This window comes from Coloeus monedula (assembly GCF_965178545.1).
Source record: "Coloeus monedula genome assembly, chromosome: W".
NCBI lineage: Eukaryota > Metazoa > Chordata > Aves > Passeriformes > Corvidae > Coloeus > Coloeus monedula.
Window position 1 is genome coordinate 6,232,045 of NC_138821.1, and position 24,417 is coordinate 6,256,461.

Here is a 24,417-nt window from a genome sequence, read left to right on the forward strand (position 1 = left end):
ATTAGCATATCTATCAAAGATTCCCCAATGAGAGGCTCAAGTGAGCCCCCCCCCTTCCCCAAGGAACCTTCCCCTGGATGGTTCTATCTTGGTTTACAGAATATGTTCTGGAGAGGACCTTGGGGTCTGGGGCACACTAATCCCTAATTACGAAGCTTCTAAAATGATTAGTCTCTTAGCTTGACAAACAAGTCCAAGAATGTAGGCAAAAAGCACTAGGAATACAGAAGTTGTAAAAGGTATAACAGGGGTATAAAAGAAAAGGCAAAAATCTTCATGGCATCATTTCCCCCCTTTTAGAGACTAAAAAAACTCTATCTTGTCTAGTCTTTACTTTATTTTTTACCCACATAACCGGTTTACACAACCGGCTGCTCTACAGGAAATTACATAGATAATAACTACAATTACATCTATTATGAATATTTCTTTTACCCAGGCCCAGTTTGGTAACCACGAGGCGAAGGTATCAAAAATATGATCAAATTTCAAGGTGTTATTTCTAGAAGCTACTTCATGTAGAATTTGAGTTCCCTTCCAAATTTCATCCAAATCTTTCTTAATTCTTCCATTAAAATGCCAATCAATGGCCAGTGACCCTTCCCATCTAGGGGCGGTAACTGAGTACAGATCCAGGAATCGCTCTTATTAAGAATTTTGGAAACATTTTGGACCACAGTCTTATGCAAATCATGGGGTGAACCCTGAACCATGGTTACCAGCTGGGCAAACAGCAAATATGTAAAAAACAGTTTAGACTGCATCTTTCTAATTTGTATCAGTCTCTGTCTTCTTGGTGATTTCAGGAGCAGAAGCTTTCTTCACCCTGGAGTAGTGAATCCACGGTCCCTTGCCAGCAACCTTGACCGCAGTAAAAGTGGTCAGCAAAACTTGGAATGGTCCCTTCCACTTGGCTTGCAAGGGGTCGCTGTCCCACCACTTGATGTAGACCCAGTCTCCAGGCTGGAATGGATGAGCGGGTGTGTCCAATCCTATTGGTTTGGATAACACGACGAATCTCTGGAGCTTCTGCAAAGTGGAACTCAGAGCCATTAAATACTTTTGCAGATCATTTTTACCTCTCATATGAATTTCCCCTGGGATATGTGGAACCTGGTATGGCCTGCCATATAATATTTCATAGGGACTGGTGTTGTACCTTTGCCTTGGCTGTATGCGGACTCTCAGCAAGGCTATAGGCAGGGCTTGAACCCACGTCATGGATGTCTCTTGACAAATCTTGCAAATCTGGGTTTTGAGGGTCCCATTCATGCGTTCAACTTTGCCACTTGCCTGGGGCCTGTATGGTGTGTGCAGGTCCCAGGTAAGTCCCAGAATCTTGCTAACTTCCCCAACCACTGTTGCAACAAAATGTGGTCCCCTATCTGATGACATTCCCAAAGGAACCCCAAATCTTGGTATTATATGATTAAGCAAAGCTTTCACTACTTTTGCTGTGTTGGTGCGACAGGGGAATGCCTCAGGCCATCCACTGAAGGTGTCAACCAGTACCAGTATATGCCTGCATCCCTCTTTGTGTGGCATCTCAGCAAAATCTATTTGCCAATAATCTCCTGGGAGATCTCCTGTCTTTGTCACTCCTAACACAACTCTCTTGCTTGTGTCAGGGTTGTTCTTACAGCAGGTTTCACACTTGCTTGTTACAGATTGTACAATATCAGTCATTCCTCTCCCTATCACTACTTTCCTCAAATGTTTTAAAAGATTTTCTGTTCCCCAGTGGGTACTTTCATGCTCTCGTTGGGCTATTTCCCGAAGGATCAGAGGTGGAACTACGACTTGTCCTACTGGGGTAACAGCCCACCCACCTTCTTTGATTTCAGTCTTAAGGAACTTAATTATTTGTGATCCCTCTGATCGTATTTTGGGGTAAATGATGACAAATCTATCTCTTTCTCTGGTACCACTGCAAAAATGCCTTTTTCTGCAATCCCCCTGGCTGTTTTGTCAGCAAAACGATTTCCCAGTTCAGGGGCTGTTTTCCCTTTTTGATGACCCTTGCAATGCATGATAGCCACTTCCATAGGCTTCCAAATGCTCTGTAAAAGTGCAAGAATCTGTTTAGCATGCTTAACTTCATTACCTTGAGCAGTCAGCAGGCCACGTTCCTTCCAAATAGCTCCGTGGGCATGAACAACACTGAAGGCATATTTGGAATCAGTCCATATGTTCACCTTCTTCCCCTTGCTCAGTTCTAGAGCTCTCATTAGTGCAATGAGTTCAGCTTTCTGTGATGATACATCTGGAGGCAAGGCTTTTGCCTCAATGATTTTATCTGAGGTGGTTACGGCGTAACCGGTCATCCTCCTACCGTTTCTCATGAAGCTGCTCCCATCAGTGTACAGTTCCCAGTCTGGATCTTTCAAAGGAACATCTTTCAGGTCTGGTCTGCTGGAATAAGTTTCCTCTATTGTCTGCAAACAATCATGCCCAGGCACACTGTCAAGTAATGTGGATGATAAAAACATCGCAGGGTTTACCACAGAAGTTGTCTTTAGAGTAACATCATCCTGTTCTAATAACACAGATTGATATTTGATCATCCTGCTAGGGGAGAGCCAGTGTCCCCCCTTTTGCTCCAGCACATTTATCACTGCATGGGATACATAAATGACAATGTGCTGCCCAAGGGTGAATTTACGGGCCTCCTGTATTAGAAGGACCGTTGCTGCCACAGCTTTCAAGCATCCTGGCCAACCCTGGGCTACATTGTCTAGTTGTTTTGAGAAATAGGCCACAGCTCTTTGCTGGTCTCCAAGGTGCTGTGCCAGTACCCCCAGAGCAACATTCAGTCGCTCATGTGTAAAGAGTTCAAAAGGTTTAGTCAAGTCTGGCAGCCCCAGAGCTGGGGCTGACATCAAGGAATGTTTCAGTTGTTTAAATGCAGCCCTGGCATTCTCTGTCCACATGATTGTCCCCTTTTCAGCTGCTTTAAGGACCTCATATAAAGGTCTCACCAGTATACTGTAGTTTGATATCCACAGGCGACACCAACCTACCATTCCCAGGAAGGCCTGCATCTCCCTTACGGTATGGGGGTCTGGAAGTTGACAGATGGCTTCCTTCTGTTCTCTGCTGAGTTGGCGATGTCCACGGTAAATTTCCAGGCCTAGGTATACTACTGTTTCCCTGGCAACCTGTGCCTTCTCTTTTGAGACCCGATACCCACTTTGGCCCAAAAAGTTCAGCAGACTTACAGTGAGCTTTATGCAGTCATCTCGTGTCTTAGCTGCTATCAAGATGTCATCAACATACTGGAGAACTGCTCCTCCTGGTTCTTTTTTCCTCCAGTCCTCAAGCTCCTTTGACAGCTGGTTTCCGAATATGGTCGGGCTGTTTTTGAATCCTTGTGGTAAACTGTCCAGGTGAGCTGGGTCTTCCTCCCTGTTTCTGGATTCTCCCATTCAAAAGCAAAGAGTTCTTGGCTATTCTTATGCACAGGAACGCAGAAAAAGGCATCCTTGAGATCTAAAACAGTGAACCACCCTAATTCATTTGTTAGTGTTGTCAAAAGTGTGTAAGGATTTGCTACCACTGGGTGTATGTCCTCTGTTATCTTGTTGATTTCCCTCAAATCCTGTACCAGCCTGTAGCTTTTATCATCAGCTTTCTTTACTGGCAAGATTGGTGTGTTGTACCTGGATTCACATTCTACTAACAACCCAAATTTGAGAAACTTTTCAATCACAGGTACTAATCCCTTACGAGCTTCTAATTTCAGAGGATATTGTCTTTGTCTTACTGGTGTAGCCCCTGCTTTGAGTGTAATACTCACAGGTTCCGCTTTTTCGGATCTCCCAGGAGAATCATTGGCCCACACTATTTGAATGACAGCCTCTTCAAGTTCTTTGGGAATTTTTCCATGGCATTCCTGTACAAGTATAGCAGCTGCTTCGATAATTTTAGATTCTGGGATTATAGCTTTCACTCCCCCCTCCTTGGAAAACTTAATTTCTGCTTCCAATTTTTCCAATAGATCTCTGCCCAATAATGGCATTGGGGAATTTGGCATATACAGGAACTGGTGAGTGACCCAGTGTTTTCCCAATTTAAATTTTAAAGGTTGGAAAAAAGGCCTTGTTTCACTTACCCCTGTAGCTCCAATCACATCCACAGTGTCTTGACTCAGTTTACCTTTTAAAGTATTTAACACAGAATATGTTGCCCCTGTATCAACCAGAAATTCAACATCATCATTCCCCAGCTTAGCTACAACCGAAGGCTCTGCTGGGGTAGTTACCTTCGGTCCCCGTCAGTCCGTATTTACGGTTAGTTCCGAAACTGGGGGCTTCTTTTCTGCTCGTGATGGACACTCATTTTTCCAGTGCCCCTGTTTTTTGCAAATTGCGCATTGGTCCTCAGATAGGGGAAAAGGGGGACCCCCTTTTGATGTCTCAAATGACTTTTCCTTATCATACCTCTTCTTGTAGTGGGGTTTATGATGTTTATCTGCTAAGTCTCTGTTCTGGTATACCTTCCAGGCTACAGTCAACAATTTACTTATGTCCGGTGGTCCATCTATCTTTTGCAGCTTTCTCTTTATGTCATTAGCAGATTGACCTATAAACAAGTAGGCCAGGTGGATTTGCTGCTCAGGTGAGTCAGGGTCTAAGGTAGTGTATTTTTGTGCAGCCTCTTTAAGCCTATTTAGAAATTCTGTGGGGGTCTCATTTGGATTTTGTTTAATTTCATATAACTTAGCCCAATTCACTGCTTTAGGAACAGCACATTTTAACGCAACAACCACCCATTTTTGGTATCGCTTCAGCTTTTCCATCTGTTCTGGGACATTAGGATCCCAGTTAGGGTTCACTAGGGGATAGATATCATTAACTGACCCTTGAAGACTCCCAGTTGCAATTTGAGTTTCTATAGCAGATATAGCAGCTTTGTTGACCATCTCTCTCTCTGTTTTATCCAATAATTCATCTAGCATAACATTTAGATCACCCCAATCTGGGTTTTGGGATTTTATGGCCATTTCTACACGCATAGCTACTCTCTCTGGGTTGTCTCTGTGCTTCCCAATTGAGTTTTTCCACTGCTGTAATTCTCTGAGAGAAAATGGTATTTTTATATAAATGGCTCCTTGATTTCCCACAGCCTGTCTCAGAGGTGCTTCTAATGCAAGTTCTTCCTCCCCCCCTTTACCTGCTTTGGACCTTGTGTGTTTAGCGACGGGACTGACTGCTCCCATAGCTTCTCGGGCTATCCTGCCCCTCCTTCTACCACCCTCCCCGTGAGAACCATCTGTATCAAAATCATCCCATTCGCTTTTAATTGAAATTGGTTCATTGGTTTTAAAACTTGTTCCAGGCAAATGTTGATCAGGAACTGTCTCGCTCTTTGCGGCAGTGGAGGGGTAGGGAGGCAGGGGCTGCAAGCAGGTTCTCCCGTCCCTAGCTCTGCAAGAGCCGCCTGGGTCGGGGCCATCCCATCTGCCCTCAGCTTTAACACTGCCTGTGCCGCAGGGTGGGGAGAGCGAGCGGCTCCTCCTGTCTCTGGGTCGGAAACTTGCGGTTCTCTGCATTGGGGAATGCCGCCGCAATTGCCCGTGTCCATTTCTACCTTCACTTCTGTGTTCAGGGTACTCGGGGAAAGGCGGCCAGCCTGCCCCTTCCCCTCCCCCTTCCCCGTCTCTGCCTCTGGAAAAGTCAGGGGGCAGAGGCCAATCTGCACCTCCTCTGCCTCTGGATTGGTTAGGGGGCGTTGGCCAATCCACCCCCCCTCCGCCTCCGGGGCGGTCAGGGGGCGGTGGCATATCTGCCTCTTCTCTGCCTCTGGGGCGGTCAGAGAGCAGTGGCCAGTCTGCACTTTCTCCGCCTCTGGAAAAATCAGGGGGCGGTGGCCAATCCACCCCTTCTCTGCCTCCGCGCCCGCCCTCCGCCCCTGACGAGGCTGGGGGTGGGGGGGCCCAGCGCCGCTCCTCCGGCTTGGAGCTGGCTGCCTGCTCCCTCCCCTGCCCCCGTTCGGACAGCGGAGGCGGAGGCGGCGGCGGTGGTGGAGCCACTGCTCCCCCATCCTCCGCCCCCACCTGTGCGGGCTGCCCCGGCGGTTGAACGGGGGGACCCCCCCCCCCCCCCCCCTTGCGCAAAGCTGGTGCTATCATATCTGTATCTGTCATATCAATTTCTCTGTCCGTATTAACATACGAGTCAGCTTGCTGCGGCTTTTTCTTTCCCTTTCTCTTCCTCAAAGTCATTTCCATATTACTTTTGTTTACCACATATGCTTCTTCCCTATTCAAATGCATAGTAAAAAGCTCTGCATATCTTAGTTCATCAAACCTACGTAATGATCTCAATTCTACCATCAGGTCATTAATGATGTTATTTTCCAAACTCCCATAGCGAGGCCAATTTCCTTGACTTAATTTTAAAGTCGGCCAAACCCGTGTGGACAGTCTGATCAATTCTCGGGTGTTCAAAGTAGTTTTTCGCCCTATCAGCCATTTCCAGTGTTTTATTATCAGCTCCAACGGGCTGTTAGGAGGGATTTTTTCATTCACACCACCCATGTTTGCTCAGACAGGAAAACTCTGCCAGAGGTAAGCTCTTAACTCCAGAATTCAGCCTGCAATCTGGCCTTGGAATTCCGATTTCCCAGGCAGTTTATCTAGGTTACTACACAAACACTTCAAACCAGCACTTTAAAATACTAAAAAACAACTAGTTTTAGCAAGCAGTAAATGTGCGCGTGCGCGCGAAAATCTGGTCTCAACAGGATTCGAACCCACAACTCCCGACGTCTGAACCAACCAACCAACCAACCTCTGAGCCACTCCTGCGGCTGTGTAGGGTGCAGTCTCTGGGCTCCTGTGGACTCCACGGAGGGCGTCCCCTCCTTTCCACAGTTTGCAGGGGAAAAGTTTAAGCTTTCCCCTTTTGTGGGCTTCTGTGCCCCCAACCTTTCCAACCCCCTCGGAGATCTCCTTCCCTAGTGCTAGCACAGTCTCAGTAGTACTGATCCCTTTTTCACTCACCTCTTTCCGTGCTTCTGCCTTTCCGTGATGGGTCCTAAAGTCCTGGTCACAGTCTTAGATTGTTGCTCCGGCCCCTCTGTAATTTGCCGGCAAAGAGAGGGGCAAAGCAAGATGTGTTCCAACCCAAGACTGCGAGTTTCAAGGTCTTTAGGGTCCCTTCGTGGTCGCCAGCAACTGATGCCTTTTCCTGGTCTTAAAATCAAGAGGCATACACGGTTAGAAGGGGAAAAGGGATTTTACCTTGGTATTTATTTTTAAGGATCTTTAGGTGTACACGTCCAGGTCATATGCATCGAGATGCACCCCACCGAGTCTTTCTCTGTGTCTCTGTGTCTCTCTTCTTCCCCCTCCCCCCCAACATTGGGTATAACATTATAGGTTTTACTAATTAGCATATCTATCAAAGATTCCCCAATGAGAGGCTCAAGTGAGCCCCCCTCCTCCCCAAGGAACCTTCCCCTGGATGGTTCTATCTTGGTTTACAGAATATGTTCTGGAGAGGACCTTGGGGTCTGGGGCACACTAATCCCTAATTACGAAGCTTCTAAAATGATTAGTCTCTTAGCTTGACAAACAAGTCCAAGAATGTAGGCAAAAAGCACTAGGAATACAGAAGTTGTAAAAGGTATAACAGGGGTATAAAAGAAAAGGCAAAAATCTTCATGGCATCACCACTTGAAATCGTTCTTCCATGTCACACGATAGAGAGGTTTTACAATCTGACTGTAGTCTGGGATATGCATCCTCCAAAAACCCACAGTGCCTAGGAAAGCCCGTGTTTCCTTCTTGCTGGTTGGTGGGGTCATAGCTGCTATTTTGTTGGCCATGTCCATTGGGATCTGATGACATTCATCTTGCCATTTTACTCCTAAAACCTGAATTTCCTGGGCAGGTCCCTTAACCTTACATTGTTTTCTGGCAAAACTGGCCTTCAGGGGGATCCAGATTATATTCTCCCCTTTCTCAAAAACTTCCTCTGCTGTGTTTCCCCACATGATGATGTCATCATTGTACTGTAAGTGTTCTGGAGCCTCACCCTTTTCTAGTGCAGTCTGGATCAGTCCATGGCAAATAGCAGGGCTGTGTTTCCACCCCTAGGGCAGTTGGCTCCAGGTGTACTGGACACCCCTCCAGGTGAAAGCCAACTGTGGCCTGCACTCTGCTGCTAAAGGAATGAAGAAAAAATGCACTAGCAATGATGATGGTGGCACCACTTTGCTGCTTTGGACTCCAGTTTGTACTGAAGTTCCAGCATGCCTGGCACAGCAGCACTCAGTGATGGTGTGACTTCGTTCAGGCCACAATAATCCACTTTCAGTCTCCATTCTCCCTTGGATTTATGCACTGGACATATGGGGCTATTAAAGGGTGAGTGAGTCTTGCTGACCATTCCCTGGCTCTCCAGTTCACGAATCATCTCATGGATGGGGGTCACAGAGTCCCGGTTGGTGCAGTATTGTTGACAGTGCACAGTTATGGTAGCGATCAGTACCTGTTGTTCTTTGACCCTCAGCAGTCCCACAGCAGAAGGGTCCTCTGAGAGACCAGCTAAGGTATTCAGCTGTCTAATTCCCTGTCTCCACAGCAGCTGTCCCAAAAGCCCACCAATGCCCTTTTGGATCCTTGAAATACCTTCTCCTGAGGTAATCTATGACAAAGACGCCCAGGGCCTCTGGGCCAGTCACAATGGGGTGTTTTTGTCATTTGTTCCCAGTCAGGCTTACTTCAGCTTCCAGTGGTCAGCTGTTGGGATCCCTGTCACCCCAGAAATAGAGATCGATTCTGCCCCACTATAGCTTGATGGCATCAGGGTATATTGTGCACTGGTGTCAACTAAAGCCTTAGATTCTTGTGGGTCTGATGTGCCAGGCCATCGGATCCACACAGTCTAATAGATCCTACTGTCACTTTCCTCCACCTGGCTGGAGGCAGGGCCCCTCTAGTTCTGGTCATAGCACTTGTTGCTCACTTCTTGTCAATATGACCTGGAGGTCCCTTCAAGAGGATCAGAAGTAACATCAGCCCTCCTTTACTCTCTGAGGACTTTCCCATGGGAAACTGGAGCGCTATTTATCCTTGAAGAATTTCCTGTGGTGCTTGTTCTTCCTCTCAACTCACATACCCTTGCTCCTAGGGCAGAGGTGGGTTTTTCATCCCACTTCCTCATGTCCTCTCTGTGGCCATGGAGGTAAAAGCACAGGTTTGTGGTGTGGACCCTCTCTCTCAAGCAGTGGGGCACTTGCTCCCAATAGCAGAGACTCTGGTCTGTACTGGCAGGGCATGAAACATTTCCTCTCTAGTTTGCTTGAGTCTTTCTAATCTGTCCACAGGCTTGGACAGTCGTTCCACAGGTGAGGCGCAGTTTGGTAGGGAGGAAAAAAGATGATCTTCATATTGCCAGAGTTGGGGAGTCACCTGAAGCACTGTTTGTTCTCTTTCTTTCATTGACACCAATGCCAATGAGTTGGTGTAGGACAATGGCACACTCCGTACAAACTTCTGCTACATGGATTGTATGCACTGGACCTCATCTGGATCTACAGGGACTGCTCGTTATTTGAATCTCTATATAGTACCTCCAGCACAGCTAATTCTCTCAGGCACTGGATACCTGTTGGGGTTTTTTAGGAGTTCTAGTTTTTTTTTCTGTTAAAGGAATTTTCCCCCATACTGTTACTAAGACGACAAATCGCTGGGTACTTAAGAAAACAAAGAGCTACCCACTGAGAGTGGGGTGCGCCTGGCTACTCTTTTGTTTCACCTGGGTGTGGGGTCAGTTGGGTCTCAGCATCCAGAGAGAGAGGAAGCTGTTTTTCCTACGTCCGCTTTTCTTTCTACTGGAGAAAACACCGGGATCCCAAGCCCGCCTTCCCTGCCCCGCTGTCCGTTTTTCTTTCTGCTGGAGAAAACACCGGGATCCCAAGCCCGCCTTCCCTGCCCCGCTCGGAGCTGGGCCATGGCCGCCCTGCCCCGCCGCTGCTTCGAGCCTTCACTACGTTGTAGCCGTGCTTGCCCTGCCTGCCTAGACCTCCGGGGGGGTACCCCATTTGGATTCATCGCGTCTGCCACCCGGGATTTCTGCTCGTCCTTGCCGCTCCAGCCTGCCGTTCCATCCTGCTGTTCCCGAGGGTCCGGCTGGACACCGGGGCCAGCTGCCCAGGGGTTTGTGAAGCCTTTGTTCCATCCCTTTCCCGGGATCCCAGGGCACCACTGCCGTGTGCTCCCCGAGCTCGCTCCGGAGCGCCCCCTGCAGCCGCGGGGAAACCATCGCACCTGCCCTGCTCACTGGGAGCCGCCAGCGCCCCTGCTGGCTGCGACCGGAACTGCACCCAAGGGGAAAGGGCCCGACAGCCAAGAAGGCTGGGACTGGGTTTGTGATTGTTTGCTGTTACTGCCATAGTTATTGTTGTTTGTTTGACTGGTTATATATATAATAGTAAAGGACTGTTATTCCTATTTCCCACATCTTTGCCTAAAAGCTCCCTTGATTTCAAAATTATAATAACTCGGAGGCAAGGGGGGTTGCATCTGCCATTCCAAGGGAGGCTTCTGCCTTCCTTAGCAGACACCTGTCTTTCAAACCAAGACAGATCTTGGCGCCCAACCGTGGGGCTGAGGGCATTAAGAGAGAGAGGTGAAAAAGGAATAACAGTTCCTGGATAACTTAATTTTGTGTGCTGGATATAGGAACCTTGTTAGGCAGCACTATGTGGTCTATTTTACCCTGGTTCGGGTGGCAGGTGGCCGTGGCTATATTCTTCCCCTTTGCAGCTCCTTACCTAAACATGGGTCCTCTGACTAAGGCTACCGTTGCTGTTATCCAGTTTGCGCTATGGGTCGAGAAGGTGAGGAATTCATGGGTTTTTAACTTCCTCCAGAATGTGGGCACGTGGATAAAGGGCTATCACACACTAAGTGCATGTTTTTGGGGTTATGTTAAAAATGGTAACTTCTGTGAGGAAATGACACCAGGGGAAGTTTTCTCCCAACCCCTCAACCAGTTCTTTGGGCCCACCGCACCAATTTTCGAAGGGTTTAGATTCCCTCTGAGTACTAACCAACTGGTGCTGGTAGGCCTACTCTATTTAGCACTCAGGTATAAGTTGAGATTGGCTTGGATAACTACCCAGACACTGGCCCCAGAGAATAGAGATCCTACCCCAGAGCCTGATCCTGCCCCAGAACCTGACATGGCCCCAGAGAGTAGAGTTCCTGCCCCACAGCCTGATACCGCCCAACAGCCCACCTCAGAAATGGACTACCCGAACTGGGTGGGGGTACTGGTGAAGGGGTTCCAGGAGATGCACCAGGACATATGCCAGGAGATGGGCCAGGTGCGCCAGGGGATATGCCAATTGCTAAGGGAATACACCTCTTCAGCTAGTGAAAAACCCTCTTCCTGCCCCAAAGAGGGTGAGTCCGATGGTGCAGCAGTGGAACCCACGGATGTTACAACTGTCCAGGTTTCACCTGAACCACAAGGACAATCACAGCCAGCAGCAGTTGCCCCTGTGCAAAGGAGGAAGTATAAGACCAAATCAGTACGACCAGTTAATGATGATGGGGAACCAGGGCCCTCACAACCAGCAGGAGAGCCAGAGCCAGAAATCATCACTGAGTCCCTGTCGTACGACAGTCTTCGTGCTATGCGAAAAGACATTGTGCGAAGGGGGCGTGAGCCTTATACAACCGGGCTGCTTTGGGTTTGGGACCTTATGGGCACAGGTGTGCAACTGGATAGTGGCGAGGCAAGGTATCTGGGATCGTTGACCCAGGACTCAGGTGTGGACCAGATATTTGTGAGGGAGCCAGGGCCCCTTTCTCTCTGGGAGCGGCTCTTAATGAGTGTGAGAGAAAGGTTCATTCACAAAGAAAGAATGCAGGAGTACCATCATAGAATGCAGTGGAAGACACTCGAGGAAGGGGTCCAGCAGCTAAGAGAGGTGGCAGTATTAGAGGTACTCTTTGGGAGGGATGGACAGCATGATAATAACCCTGATAAGGTCAAGTGCACAGGACAGATGTTGTGGAACCTGGCAAAGCTAGGGCCACCACAATACACCACCTTCATTGCAACGATTGATGCTGACAATACCCGAGAAACAGTGGGCTCTGTTGCCAACAAGCTCAGGAATTATGACAGTATGGTTAATGGTCCGCTGAAAGCTCATGTCTCTGCTGTGGTCCAAGACCTCAAAGAGGAGATGAAGGAGATGAGGGAGGAGATGAGGAAAGTCAGTGTGGCACCGGTGAAAGTCACAGGCCCTCAAGTCAGAGCCTGTCGTCCCCCAGCTAGAGAGAGAGGGTATACCCCACGAGCTGAGCTGTGGTTTTTCCTGTGTGAGCATGGGGAAGACATGAGAAGGTGGGATGGGAAACCCACCTCTGTCCTGGCAGCGCGGGTGTGTGAACTCAAGGAGGGAGGCACTAACCGAGGGGGTTCTGCTAAGGTGAAAGTATCCTCAGCCTCCTGTGACCGAGCTGCCAGGTATTACAAAAGGGAGGATGATATGTCGGATCCCCTTGAAGGTACCTCGAGCATGTACCCCAGGGAAAGAATGATAACCAGGGCTAAGAGGGGCCCTGCCTCTAGCCAGGAAGAGGTACGGGAGAACCGGGTTTTCTGGACAGTGTGGATTTGATGGCCTGGCACATCAGAGCCACAAAAATATGATGCATTGGTTGATACTGGGGCACAGTGTACTTTAATGCCATCAGGACATGTGGGGGCAAAACCTGTATCCATTGCTGGGGTGACCGGGGGATCACAGCAGTTGACCCTTTTGGAAGCTGAGGTGAGCCTGACTGGGAAGGAGTGGCAAAAGCATTCGATTGTGACCGGCCCAGAGGCCCCGTGTATTCTGGGCATAGACTTCCTCTGGAATGGCTATTACAAAGACCCAAAAGGACTCAGGTGGGCATTTGGGATTGCTGCTGTGGAGGCAGAGGGCATTAGGCAATTGAACACCCTGCCTGGACTATCAGAGAATCCTTCTGCAGTTGGGCTCCTGAAAGTGGAAGAGCAACGAGTGCCAATTGCCACCTCAACAGTGCACTGCCGGCAGTATCGGACAAATCGAGATGCTGTGATCCCCATCCACAAGATGATCCGTTAGCTGGAGAGCCAAGGGTGGTCAGCAAGACCCACTCACCCTTCAACAGCCCCATCTGGCCTGTGCGCAATCTGATGGGGAATGGAGATTGACTGTGGACTATCATGCCTTGAATGAAGTGACTCCACCGCTGAACGCTGCTGTGCCAGACATGTTGGAGCTCCAGTACGAGCTGAAGTCCAAAGCAGCGAAGTGGTACGCCACTATTGACATTGCTAATGCATTTTTCTCCATTCCTCTGGCAGCAGAGTGCAGGCCTCAGTTTGCTTTCACCTGGAGGGGCGTGCAGTCTACCTGGCATCAACTGCCCCAGGGGTGGAAGCACAGTCTCACCATCTGCCATGGACTGATCCAGGCTGCACTGGAAAAGGGTGAGGCCCCAGAACATCTGCAGTACATTGATGACATCATTGTGTGGGGGAACACCGCAACAGAAGTGTTTGAGAAAGGAGAGAAAGTTATCCGGATTCTCCTGGAAGCTGCTTTCACCATCAAGAAGAGCGAGGTCAAGGGACCTGCCTGAGAGATCCAGTTCCTGCGAGTAAAGTGGCAAGATGGACGATGTCAGATTCCCACCGAGGTCATCAATAAGATCACAGCAATGTCTCCGCCGACCAACAAGAAGGAAACACAAGCTTTCCTAGGTGCCATAGGTTTCTGGAGAATGCACATTCCTGAGTACAGCCAGATCGTGAGTCCTCTCTACCTGGTTACCTGCAAGAGGAACGATTTCCACTGGGGCCCTGAACAGCAGCAAGCCTTTGCCCAGATCAAGCAGGAAATTGCTCACGCCGTAGCCCTTGGTCCAGTCAGGACAGGACCAGAGGTGAAGAACGTGCTCTACTCTGCAGCTGGGAACAATGGTCTGTCCTGGAGCCTCTGGCAGAAGGTGCCTGGTGAGACTCGGGGCCGACGACTGGGATTCTGGAGCCGAAGCTACAGAGGGTCTGAAGCCAACTACACTCCCACAGAGAAAGAAATCTTGGCAGCTTATGAAGGAGTCCAAGCTGCCTCAGAAGTAATCGGCACAGAGGCACAACTCTTCCTGGCACCCCGACTACCGGTGCTGGGGTGGATGTTCAAAGCAGAGGTTCCTTTCACACATCTCGCCGCTGACGCTACTTGGAGCAAATGGATCACCCTCATCACGCAGCGCGCCCGTATTGGAAACCGAAGTTGCCCTGGGATCTTGGAAATAATTACGAACTGGCCAGAAGGTGAGACTTTTGGGTTATCTTCTGAAGAAGAAGAGGAGCAAGTGACGCGTACCAAAGAAGCCCCACCATAAACAAGCTACCAGAGAGTGAAAGACAATATGCCCTCTTCACTGATGGTTCCTGCCGAACTGTAGGTGCTAGGCAGAAATGGAAAGCCGCTGTATGGAGCCCCACACGACAAGTTGCACAGGCTACTGAAGGAGAAGGTGGATCGAGACAATTTGCTGAACTCAAAGCTGTTCAGTTAGCTCTGGACATAGCTGAAAGAGAGAAGTGGCCAAAACTCTACCTCTACACTGATTCATGGATGGTAGCCAATGCTGTGTGGGGTTGGCTGGAAAGGTGGAAAAAGGTAAACTGGCAGCGCAGAGGAAAACCAATCTGGGCTGCTGAGGAGTGGAAAGGCATTGCCACTCAGGTAGAGAAGCTATCCCTGAAGGTCCGTCATGTAGATGCTCACGTCCCCAAGAGCCAGGCTAACAAAGAACATCGTAACAACAAACAGGTAGATCAGGCTGCGAAAAGAGGGGTGTCCCAGATAGACTTGGATTGGCAACATAAAGGAGAGTTGTTCCTAGCTCAATGGGCCCATGATGCCTCAGGCCATCAGGGCAGAGAGTCCACCTATAAGTGGGCAAAAGATCGAGGGGTGGATCTAACCATGGACAGTATCTCCTAGGTGATCCATGATTGTGAGACATGCACTGCGATCAAGCAGGCCAGGCGGGTGAAGCCCCTGTGGTATGGTGGGCTATTACCGCTGGCCTGGTTCCTACGGTATATCACCGTGTCCCGCAGCCATAGGGAGGAGGAGGAGGAGAAGATCCAGCAGGCAGGAATTGTGCAGCAAGATTGATTTATTTAATTATTTTACAAACTCTTTTATAGACTTTTTTCTTCATAGTCTAATTGGACAAAGACCAGCCACCCCTTGGGGGTGATTGGCCAAAATCCTAAAACATCCATTATCAAAATATTTTCTACTATACCATAAACAAGACTTTCCAAGGTTGCAGGTGGCTTGGTTGTTTACATTCCCTGCTACCTCTTCTGTGAGAGAGAAAAGTCTCTCACGGACTTAGAAAAATAACAAGATCCTCACTAACAGCATTTTTGTACCTACAGTGGGCGATGGTCCAAATACAAGTATGGGGAGGCCTGGCAGATTGATTACATCACGCTGCCTCAAACCCGCCAAGGCAAGCGCTATGTGCTCACGATGGTCGAAGCCACCACAGGATGGCTGGAGACTTACCCTGTGCCTCATGCTACTGCCCGGAACACCATCCTGGGCCTTGAAAAGCAAGTCCTTTGGAGGCATGGTACCCCTGAGAGAATCGAGTCTGACAATGGGACTCATTTCAAGAACAGCCTTATAAACACCTGGGCTAGAGAACATGGCATTGAATTGGTGTACCACATCCCTTACCATGCAGCAGCAGCTGGGAAGGTTGAGCGGTGTAATGGACTGCTTAAAACCACCTTGAAGGCACTGGGTGGGGGGACTTTCAAAAACTGGAAGGTGCATTTAGCAAGAGCCACCTGGTTAGTTAACACTCGAGGCTCCAGCAACTGAGCAGACCCTGCCCAATCTGAACCCCTACAAACAACAGACAGGGATAAGGTTCCAGTGGTGCACATGAGAGGTATGCTTGGAAAAACTGTTTGGGTTAATCCTGCCTTGCGCAAAGACAAACCCATCCGTGGGGTTGTTTTTGCTCAGGGACCAGGTTGCACCTGGTGGGTGATGCAAAGGGATGGAGAGACCCGATGCATACCTCAAGGGGACCTTGTTTTAGGGTGTACTACCCATGGCTGTGTACTTGTATCAGTATCAGCATATATATATGTATATAATTTGGGTGATGCATGTATTTATATGGTTAAAAGGGTTAAGTTTCATGTAACATGTTAGTATGGGAAAAAATTTGGGGTGGATAATGTTGGGGTTTTTTAGGAGTTCTAGTTTTTTTTTCTGTTAAAGGAATTTTCCCCCATACTGTTACTAAGAAGACAAAGCGCTGGGTACTTAAGAAAACAAAGAGCTACCCACTGGGGATGGGGTGCGCCTGGCTACTCTTTTGTTTCACCTGGGTGTGGGGTCAGTTGGGTCTCAGCATCCAGAGAGAGAGGAAGCTGTTTTTCCTACGTCCGCTTTTCTTTCTGCTGGAGAAAACACCGGGATCCCAAGCCCGCCTTCCCTGCCCCGCTCGGAGCCGGGCCATGGCCGCCCTGCCCCGCCGCTGCTTCGAGCCTTCACTACGTTGTAGCCGTGCTTGCCCTGCCTGCCTAGACCTCCGGGGGGGTACCCCGTTTGGATACATCGTGGCTGCCACCCGGGATTTGTGCTCGTCCCTGCCGCTCCAGCCTGCCGTTTCAGCCCTCCGTTCCAGCCTGCCGTTCCCAAGGGTCCGGCTGGACACCGGGGCCAGCTGCCCAGGGGTTTGTGAAGCCTTTGTTCCATCCCTTTCCCGGGATCCCAGGGCACCACTGCCGTGTGCTCCCCGAGCTCGCTCCGGAGCGCCCCCTGCAGCCGCGGGGAAACCATCGCACCTGCCCTGCTCACTGGGAGCCGCCAGCGCCCCTGCTGGCTGCAACCGGAACTGCACTCGAGGGGAAAGGGCCCGACAGCCAAGAAGGCTGGGACTGGGTTTGTGATTGTTTGCTGTTACTGCCATAGTTATTGTTGTTTGTTTCACTGGTTATATATATAATAGTAAAGGACTGTTATTCCTATTTCCCACATCTTTGCCTAAAAGCCCCCTTGATTTCAAAATTATAATAACTCGGAGGGAAGGGGGTTGCATCTGCCATTCCAAGGGAGGCTTCTGCCTTCCTTAGCAGACACCTGTCTTTCAAACCAAGACAATACCTTTCTCTATGGCGTTCCCTCTGCTTGGGCACACTACTACATCATCCTTGAGAGAATACCTTCCCTTCACTCTTGGCAGGAGTCGCCTCCAGAGGCTGAGAGTTTCTGTCTTACAAATCACCTGATCAATGCCCACATACCGGGCCAGGGATCCCAGTTGTTTGGCTTCACTGTCATCTAGTTCCATATCATGGGCTGTGAAATCCCAACATCGGAGCAGCTGGGTCACTGGGGCTCCCTCGACTGGCGGCTGAAATCTTTTCGCATATCTCACATCTCACACAAGGATAGGGATCTATTAAGGTATCCCGCAGTGGTAGGGAGGAGAAGAGATATCCAACAGGCAGGAATTGTGCAGCAAGATTGATTTATTTAATTATTTTAAAACTCTTTTATAGACTTTTTTCTTCATAGTCTAATTGGTCAAAGGATCAGCCACCCCTTGGGGTGATTGGCTAAAATCCTAAAACATCCATTGTCAAAATATTTTTCTACTATACCATAAACTAAGCTTTGCAAGGTCGCAGGTGTTCATAGTTTATAGAACTCTGCTAATATCTTCCATGAGACAGAAAAGTATCTCACAGGACTGGAAAGAAGCAAGAAAAATTCTTGCTAGCAGCAATATTGTATCCACAGGGATCGGGTGATTATCTCTTGCCCTGCCTCTTCCTCCTGTTGTGAGGGCCCTACTTCCTCTTCATCCCTCACTATGCAAACTGATTTGATCTTGGATTTCTTCTTCTGTATAGGGGCGACTGCTAGCAGCATGGGTTGTTCCTGTGGTTCAGCTGCAGTTTGAGTGGACACGGTGCCAGTTGCTCTGCTTTCTTCCTCCTCCCCCTGAGGGTGCTGTTTATTGATGAGCAGTGTCCAATAAATAGTAGCCAGGGTCCAGCACACTGCAATAAGTTGTTCCTCTCTGGAGTTGCCACAGCATTGTCCTTGCAAGATATTCTGTCACTTTATCAGGGTCCTGTAGTTGTTCAGGGGTGAACTCACAAACAATTGGAGCAGAAAAGTCCTCCAAAAACTGGCCCATTTACTCCCACATTCCATGCAACTCATGACTGTCTACCCTTGGGGCAGATCTCTGAATAACCTCCCCAGAAATCTCTGTCCTTACTCTAAACATGTTGTGGACCGCAATGAGGAGACCTGGCAGACTTAGCAGCAAGAAGAGGCTTTCCTTAACATCCAAAGGAAATTCAAAATTCTCAAAAGCTGTTGTAACAGGCCTGAAGGAGGAAAAGGGGGTGAAAAGCTGGGGAAAACCATCCTCCTCTCTTTCCCCCACAGGCTGAGTATGATTATTAATGGACTCCCAAAGGTAGCACCCAAGGCCATGGCAGGAGAGCAGCACTAAAGACACATCCTAAATGACCCTAATTTCCCTTGATGTTATCATGTCATAAACTGATATCCCATGGTACACCAACAGAGCAATCCTGATCCCTCTCCTTGCTCTGAAAAATATAATTGTGAGGAGCACATACGGAAATATATACAGCGTATACAGTGTACCACACCCACATGAACAGACCAAACAATATTGTGACCAGTGGCTCCGTACCTAATACAGCAAGTGCTTAGATCAAATTTGTTTCCAGCCTGCTCTGGGCAGATCTGTTGTTATCTCAACCCTTCTTGCCTCATGTTGAGCACCAGTTAAGGCTGTTGTGGTTTAAGAAGGGTACTCCCTAATTTAGTACTCCCACTAAAAAGTCCATGAGCTGCTCCCTCCCCCCCTCTGATGGGAGGCAAGAAAGGCAGAGATGATGGGTTGAGATAAGAACAATTTACTGGAAACAGTAATGAGGTAAGAAAAGAAACAGGAACAGCAGCAATATTAATAACAATAATGTACCAAAGAGAGGGTGATTCACATGCAAAAATGCTCACCATGAACCTGGGCAACAATAAACAAAGGGCAGTTGGCTTTCCCCCTCCTGCCACGTTGAAGCCAGAGTCCCTTACCCCCTGCAATGACTTGAGGTCCTATAGAATAACAACCCAGCTATGCCCACACATCTCCAGCCTCTGCCCCCTCACAACTACTGAAAAAAATTAACTCTGTCCTGGCCGGAATCAGGACACCAGTATAAAGTAGACTTGAAAGATGTTTCTCTAAGAACTGGAACCAAATCTGTGAGCAGACTGCTAACTGAACAAATGCTACCTGCTACCCAGGCATAGAGATTTCTTACCTATGTTGTATCTCAGACTCATTATTTTCGGTTCTGTTTTGTCTCTTACTATGCTACAAACATTTTCAATTAGGGACTTGCCTTCAGAGTATTAATACAGTGGGGGTTTCCATTTTGCGGGGGATTTTTAGCCCTGCCTCTTATATAATTATTTAATTATTGTCATAATTATTGTCATTTAATTATTGTCATTTAATTATTGTCATTGCAAGATTAATGTTTGGGGTTCCTCTATGAGAGTTCACTAGGATGTTTGGAATAGGATTCTTTTAAAAATCAAGGTGACCATACTACTTGAAGAATGTTAAATGTTGTTTACTTCTGGAGGGCTTTCCAACTGCCTAAGATCCGTTCAGAAACATTTAGTCTATTGACTAGCCATGTTGAACAGGTTTATTTGATTTTCTTATATTTTCCTTTTTATATTTTGCTTTTTCTGTGAGAGTACTTTTATGAAAAATAATGAATCTCAGTCAGAAGTCAGTCAAAGTATAACATGGTTGTTATTGGTTAAGAAGGCAAGAAGAAATACAATTGCTTTTCCAGGTTCAGTTGTTTTGATGAAGGTATGATTTAACAATCAGCTGAACTATGTGTCTGTTCACTGTGCCCTGGGCCAGAAGCACATTTTGTGTAGCTGTCATGAGTTGGATGAGAGAGCAGAGCCACCCAAGAAATAATTTTTGACTGTGTGGAAAGGATTGCTAGTTTGACATGTGAAAGGTAGCAGTAATATGTCCAAGAAGGAAGGATACTGCTCCTTCCAGTGCCTGCACAAATGTGGACTGAATTAGCATAATATTTTGTTGCATTCTCAGCATGTCAGCAATGGATTGTTTCAATAACATATTTCTAGATTGTATATAGCAAAACATATTGAGCAAGTAGATTATTATAATAAATGTGAGCAAAATAGTTATTCCTTAAATTATTAAAAAAATAGTTCACTATTCAATTACATAACTATATAATATTAACTTCTGTTTAGTTCAAGGAAGAAATCTCTAAGCATTTCAAGTCCCACACTGATCAACTTGTTTTGATATTTGCTGGAAAAATTTTAAAGGATCAAGATACTTTGATTCAGCATGGGATTCATGATGGACTTACTGTTCACCTGGTCATCAAAATGCAAAACAGGTAACCTGACTGATGAGCAATCTTATTTTTACCTCAAAGTAGTACAAATATTCTTAATTCCTAGTGTGATAGCTTTCTGTTGGGCAAACCTAGGTTTGACTAAAATGTATTCAAAAGCAGTACAAATACTCCTGCTATTAAACATGAGAAGCAACCCCAAAATGTGTAAGGTTGTGTCCCCAGATATCATACATACACTTTTTGAAAGTTAATATTATCTTCTAAACTGAGCCATTACTATTAAATCACTTGAATTGGTGTCTTAGTTGCAGTTGGTGCAGAATAACAGTCAATAAAATCCAAATAGTCCTTGATCTGTTTCACTGCGTGGTAGCACCCATGCTTATGCTTCTGCAATAGGCAGGTGTGGTGAGCATATGAATTGGGCAAGCAGCCTTTAGTGCTTGTGGTAGTTTATGATGGCGTTAACTTTATGTAACTACATTGTTACCATGCTCTTACAGTCTTAAAGAATATTAAATTTCTGATACTAGTCTTGTGATGAAATAAAACTTTAAGTTAATTTGATGTTCAGTGGGGTGACCTACTAACAGTATGGTATGGAATAGATCCTGTATTATAGATTTTGGTAGCCTTCTCTCCTTTAAGGATAGTAAAAAAAGATGGTAACGGAGTGATGCCCATCCATTTTCTTAGTCTTAAAAATTACTGTTCTGAAGAAGTGATGAGATTATAGATATCTGAGAATCACAGTATGATAGAGGTTGAAAGGGACTCTTGGGATCATCTGGTCCAACACCTCTGCTCAAGCAGGGCCACATAGAGCCAGTTGCCCTGGAACATGTCCAGATGGCTTTTGAACATGTCCAAGGAGGGAGACTCCACGAGCTTCCTAGGCAACCTGTTCCAGTGCTTGGTCACCCTCAGTAGAAAAAAGTCTTTCCTGTTGTTCAGACAGAACCTCCTGTGTTTTAGTTTGTACCCATTGCTTCCAGTCCTGTCACTGGGAACCACTGAAAAGAGCATGGCTCCATCTTTGCATCTTCCCTTCAGGTACTTATATACATTGATGAGATCTCCCCTGAGCCTTCTCTTTTCCAGGCTGAACATTCCCAGCTCTCTTAGCCTTTCCTCATAGGAGAGATGTTCCAGTCCTTTCATCATCTTTGTGGCTCCTCATTGGACTCCCTTCAGTATGTCCATGTCTTGCTTGTACTGGGTAGCCAAGAACTGTTGGGGTGACCCAGCCCACTGCAGGGCTGGGGCAGCGTGCCAATCAATCCCAGCCCCTCCCCTGGATCAAGTTCCCCGAAGAGTCAGACTCAGGGGGCGGCTCAGAAGCCTAAGCTGCACCCCCTGGGCAGAGCCCGGGTACAAGCCGCCTCCCCCGGTTCGGGAAAATTCTCGGTTACTCGGTCGTTCATTGGTTCTGTTATAACTCCCGCCTCTCGGTTTACCCCAGTGGTTCTTGTTACATTGTATCCTCCCCCTGGCTTGTAACTCATTGGTTGTTTTCCCCTTTCACCGGAGTTTTCAAATTCCCTATAAAACTGAGGACAAGGCTCCAAGGAGCCATCCCATCCCATCAATCCGACGTCATCATCATCCCATCGCATTAAACCTGTTAGAAGCCAGACCTGAACAGCCTCTCTCTTCCTTTGTCTCCGAGCTAACGTGAGCCGATCCCGTCGGCTCCTGCCGTGTTTCCTCTGCCGAGAAGCCAGCCAGCTAGCCCAGCAAGTAGCTCTTTTCCTGATCCCGAAGTCGCTTCTGTGAAGGGCAGAAGTAACGCAGCTGGACTGTCTCTGACCTGGGGCATGCCAGAGCTCGTGCCTCGAGCACCAAACGCTGCGTTAAAGAACTAGTCACAGGACTCCAAGTGTGGCCTCACCAGTGCTGAGCAGAGGGGAAGGATCACCTCCCTTGACCTGCTGACAACATTTCTCCTAATGCAGTCCAGGATACCATTTGCCTTCTTTGCAGCAAAGGCACATTGCTGGCTCATGTTCAACCTGGTGTCCACCAAGACCCAGTGCCTTTTCTGCCAAGCTGCTTTACAGCTGGGTGGTCCCCATCCTATACTGGTGCCTGGGAGTTGTTCCTTCCCAGGTGCAGGACTTTGCACCACTTCCCCTTGTTGAACATCATGAAGTTCCTGTCAGCCCATTTCTGCAGCCTACTGAGTTTCCTCTGGATGGCAGCATGACCCTCTGGTATATCAGCTACTTCTCCCAATTCTGAGTCGCCCACAAGCTTCCTGAGGGTTCACTCTGCCCCATCATCCAGATCATTAATGATGTTAAACAGGACCAAGCCCAGTAATGATGCCTGGGGTCCACTGCTAGTCACTGTCCTCCAACTAGATTTTGATCCACTGATCACCACCCTCTGGATCTGGTCACTCAGCCAGTTTTCCATTCTCCTAATCCTGCCCCTATTTCTTCATCTTCTCTATGAGGATGCTATGGGAGACACTGTTGAAAGTCTTCATGAAGTCCACGTAGAAATTATCCACTGTTCTCTCCTCATCTACCAAGCCAGTCATTTCATCATAGAAGTTTATCAAGTTGGTCAAGCATGACTTCCCTTTGGTGAATCCATGCTAACTATTCCTGATGGTTTTCTTGTCCTTCATCTGTCTGGAATTGGTTTCCAAGATTAACTGCTCCATCACCCTCCTGGGCATCAAGGTGAGGCTGGCTGGCCAGTAGTTTTCTAGGTCCTCCTCCTTGCCCTTCTTGAAGATAGGAGTGATATTTGCTTTTGTCCAGTCTTCAGACACTTCTCCCAGTCACTATGATCAATCAAATATCAAGAGTGGCCTTGCAATGACATCTGCCAGCTCCCTCAGCACTCATGGGTGAATTCCATCAGGGCCCATGGACTTATGTATGTCCAGTTTGCTTAAGTATTCCCTGATCTGATCCTCTTCAACCAAGGGTACATCTTCCTTGCTCCAGCCTTTTGCCCTGGTCTCAGGGGTCTGGTATTCTAGAAAGCCAGTCTTGCTAATAAAGACTGAGGCAAAGGCAGCAGACAGTACCTCGGCCTTTTCTGGTTCCTGGTGTTCTGTGTAACCAGGTCCCCTGTCTCATTAAGTAGCAGTTGCATGTTTTCCCTAGTCTTCTTTTTGTCACCTATGTACTTATAGAAGCCCTTCTTGTTATCTTTGAAATCCCTTGCCAAATTCAATTCCATTTGGGCTTTATCTTTCACAACTGTATCAAAGAAAGAGAGACTTAGACAATATCTTTGTATTCTTCCCAGGTTGCCCATCCTTGCTTCCACCTCTGTATACTTTCTGAGTTTGGCCAGGAAGGCATCTAGAGTTTGGGGGGGGGGGGGGGGGGGGGGGTTAGAAATAATAAAAAATGTAAATTAGGATTTTCAAGTATGATACTGTTCTTGTATTAAATGTCATTATTATATTAAATGCCAGACCTTATGTACTGGATCTGGTTCAAATGGAGTTTTACTTTCATCATAGCAGCCTATATAGTGAGGTGTTTTGGATTCTTGACCTATAAGTGTTGATAACACTGATGTTTTAACTATTGCTGAACAGTGCTTGTACAGCATCAAGGCCAGTAAGTAGGCTAGTGTTGGGAAGGGGACACATCTGGGACAGTTGAACTGAGCTGACCATAGATATTGCATGCCATATAATGTCATGCTAAGCAATAAAACCAAGGGGAAACTTTTCTGAAGTAGCTGTTGCTTGGAGACTGGCTTGACAGTGGTCTGCTGGTGGGAGGTGGTAAGTTATTGTCTTTGCATCACTTTTCTGGTTTTGTTGGGGGTGGTTTTTTTCTTTGCTTATTAAACTGTTTTTATCTCAACCCATGAGTTTTTCTCACTTTTGCCCTTCTGATTCTCTCCCCCATCATGCCTGGGGTGAGGGGAA

General features: G+C 47.6%; 1 protein-coding gene across 5 annotated transcripts in view; it reads left to right on the top strand.

Moving 5' to 3' along the window:
• The window catches only part of LOC309584614 (ubiquilin-1-like), a 69,215-nt gene that overhangs the window by 22,262 nt on the left and 22,536 nt on the right, over positions 1-24,417 (top strand). For all 5 annotated transcript variants that reach the window (XM_082300736.1, XM_082300732.1, XM_082300733.1 and 2 more), the window contains exon 2: positions 20,401-20,552. In XM_082300736.1, coding sequence (XP_082156862.1) covers positions 20,401-20,552 — 152 coding nt within the window. The remainder of the gene's footprint in view (positions 1-20,400; positions 20,553-24,417) is intronic.